This window comes from Coffea arabica, chromosome 11e (assembly GCF_036785885.1).
Source record: "Coffea arabica cultivar ET-39 chromosome 11e, Coffea Arabica ET-39 HiFi, whole genome shotgun sequence".
Classification (NCBI taxonomy): domain Eukaryota; kingdom Viridiplantae; phylum Streptophyta; class Magnoliopsida; order Gentianales; family Rubiaceae; genus Coffea; species Coffea arabica.
In genome coordinates this window covers 23664923-23667574 of record NC_092331.1, presented here as the reverse complement: position 1 = coordinate 23667574, position 2652 = coordinate 23664923, and the positions used below count along the sequence as shown (strand labels likewise).

Genomic DNA, 2652 nt, shown 5'->3' with positions numbered 1-2652 from the left:
AACATGTGGCTTTCTGGTCGTGTTGCCTGTTGAACTGTTGAACAATCCGATGTATAGTTATATTAGTGTGTAACCATGTAAGTTAAGTGTATTTGTTTGAATGGTTATGTTTTATGGCTGGATGGAACTTTTCTTGTATTCGTTGGAATGCCCAGGCAAGTGCGGAACTTGAACGAGGAAGAAAACAATTTTGCCGGGAACACTATTCATCAAATCCGACCGAGAATCCGGCCAATTATTGGCCGGATAGTCGGCCGTATTGACAGGGGAATTTGAATCCGTGGGAGTTTAGCCATGCCTCCAATCCGGCTAGGAATTCGGCCGGAAATCCGGCCAGAACCTGGCTGGATTGTGATGTGGCAGTGATACCTTCTTTTGTTTTATTTTTTCTTGGGAACGTTGTACCAAAGATTTATTGTATCATTTAGTTTAGCTCAATTGGGTTCTGAATATTTTTTTTCTCGAAGTTCTTTTGAGCGTTTGGTAGGGTTAACTTATGTTTCGGATCCGTAGTTCCGGCGAGAGTTGGGCAGGCGGTCCGCAGAACCCTTTGGTTCGCCTTGGGGGGAGGTGGGGCTATCACAGATTGCATATGTCTCTAGGAAATTAAAGCCGCACGGGAGAAATTACCCAACTTATGATTTGGAATTAGCGGCTATAGTATTTGCACTGAAAAAGTGGAGGCATTACCTTTATGGGGTGAAGTTTGAGATTTTCACCGACCACAAGAGCCTTAAGTATTTATTTTCCCAAAAAGAGTTGAATTTGAGACAACGTAAGTGGATGGAATTTTTGAAAGACTATGATTGTACGATCAATTATCACCCTGGGAAAGCTAATGTGGTGGCATATGCTTTAAGTCGTCAAGTGCAGGTGGCAGGATTGATGATTAAAGAATTGCACTTGTTGGAAGAGGTTAGTTGTTTGAATCCCCGATTCGAACCGAGAAAAGTGATTCTGGGGAACATTGTCGTGAAATCCATTTTGTTGGAACACATCAAGGAAGCTCAGGAGATGGATTTTGAAGTACAAAAGTGGTTGGAGAAAGTGAATAAGGGAGAAAAGTTGGATTTTACTTTAGGAGTGAACGGTGTACTAAAATTTCGGAATCGTGTCGTGGTGCTAAAGGACGAAGGGCTTAAAAAGAAAATTTTGGAAGAAGCACACCGGTCTAAGTATACGGTATATCCTGGAGGGAATAAATTGTATCAGGACTTGAAGAGTTTGTACTGGTAGGAAAACATGAAAAAGGAGATTGCTCGGTTCATCCAGATTTGTTTGATTTGCCAGCAGGTTAAAGCCGAGCATCAGAAAATATCTGGCCTATTACAGCCTTTAGAGATACCTGAGTGGAAATGAAAAAATATCACCATGGATTTTGTATCTGGATTACCTAGGACACAAAGAGGTCACAACGCCATTTGGGTAATAGTGGATAGATTGACCAAATCGGCTCACTTTCTTCCAATTAGTATGAAGTACTCATTGGAGAAGTTAGTTAAGTTATACTTGGATGAGATTATAAGGCTACATGGGATACCTGTAAGTATTGTGTCCGATCGAGACCCTAGGTTTGTCTCGCGATTTTGGCAAAAGATGCAAGAAGTGTTGGGGACTAAATTGAATTTTAGCACTAACCATCCCCAGACCGATGGACAGTCTGAGAGGACAATTCAAACTCTTGAGGACATGTTGAGAACCTGTACTTTGGACTTTGGAGAGAGTTGGAGTAAGTATCTGACATTGGTGGAGTTTGCTTATAATAATAGTTTCCATTCATCCATTCAAATAGCTCCGTACGAAGAGCTTTATGGTCAAAAGTGTAGATCTCGGATTTGTTGGGATGAAGTAGGTGAGCGAAAGGTCTTAGACCCAACTACAGTACCATGGATTGAGGAGGCACGAAAAAAAGTGAAGTTGATATGTCAGAGGATTCAAACCGCACAGAGTTGTCAGAAGAGTTATGCAGATAACCGAAGGAAGGATTTAGAATTTGCGGTTGGAGACCAAGTTTTCCTTAAAATTACTTCTCTGAAAGCGAGTTTGATGGCAGGAAAAGGAAAGAAGCTGCAACTGAGATTTGTAGGACCTTATAAAATTCTTCAACGTGTAGGCATTATGGCTTATAAGTTGGAATTGCCACCCAGTCTATCTCGGATCCATAACATTTTTCATATGTCCATGCTCAAGAAATACCATCCAGATCCATCTCATGTCTTGCAACCGAAAAATAATGAGATCGACGAGGCACTGACCTATGAGGAGAAACCGATAAAGCTTCTTGATCGTAAGGTAAAAGAACAGAGAAATAAGCGAATCCCTTTGGTGAAAGTTCTTTGGAAGAACCACGGACTAAAGGAAACAGCTTGGGAAATAGAAGAAGAAATTTGAGGAAAATATCCAAATTTATTTCCAAATCAAGGTATGAATTTCGAGAACGAAATTCTCTTAAGGGGGAGAGGATGTGAGGATTCATGTTTTCATTCTTAAAATAGTTATTTTTATAATTATTTACCCTAGTATTGGTTAATTATATTATCGTTACATGAATCGCTTTTAAATTTTGCTTTATCGCGCGCGAATTGGAATTTCGCGTATTTCACGTCGAAATGACTAAGTGGAGATTTAAGAAACTTATACTAGACTACTAAG

General features: G+C 40.2%; 1 protein-coding gene across 1 annotated transcript; it reads left to right on the top strand.

The window, feature by feature from the left end:
- The first annotated feature begins 783 nt into the window (after window positions 1-783).
- LOC140021240 (uncharacterized) lies at window positions 784-2391 on the top strand. The gene is made up of 2 exons (XM_072072006.1): window positions 784-1232; window positions 1770-2391. Exons 1-2 carry the CDS (start codon window positions 784-786, stop codon window positions 2389-2391), a joined length of 1071 nt encoding a protein of 356 aa, XP_071928107.1.
- Window positions 2392-2652: the final 261 nt, after the last annotated feature.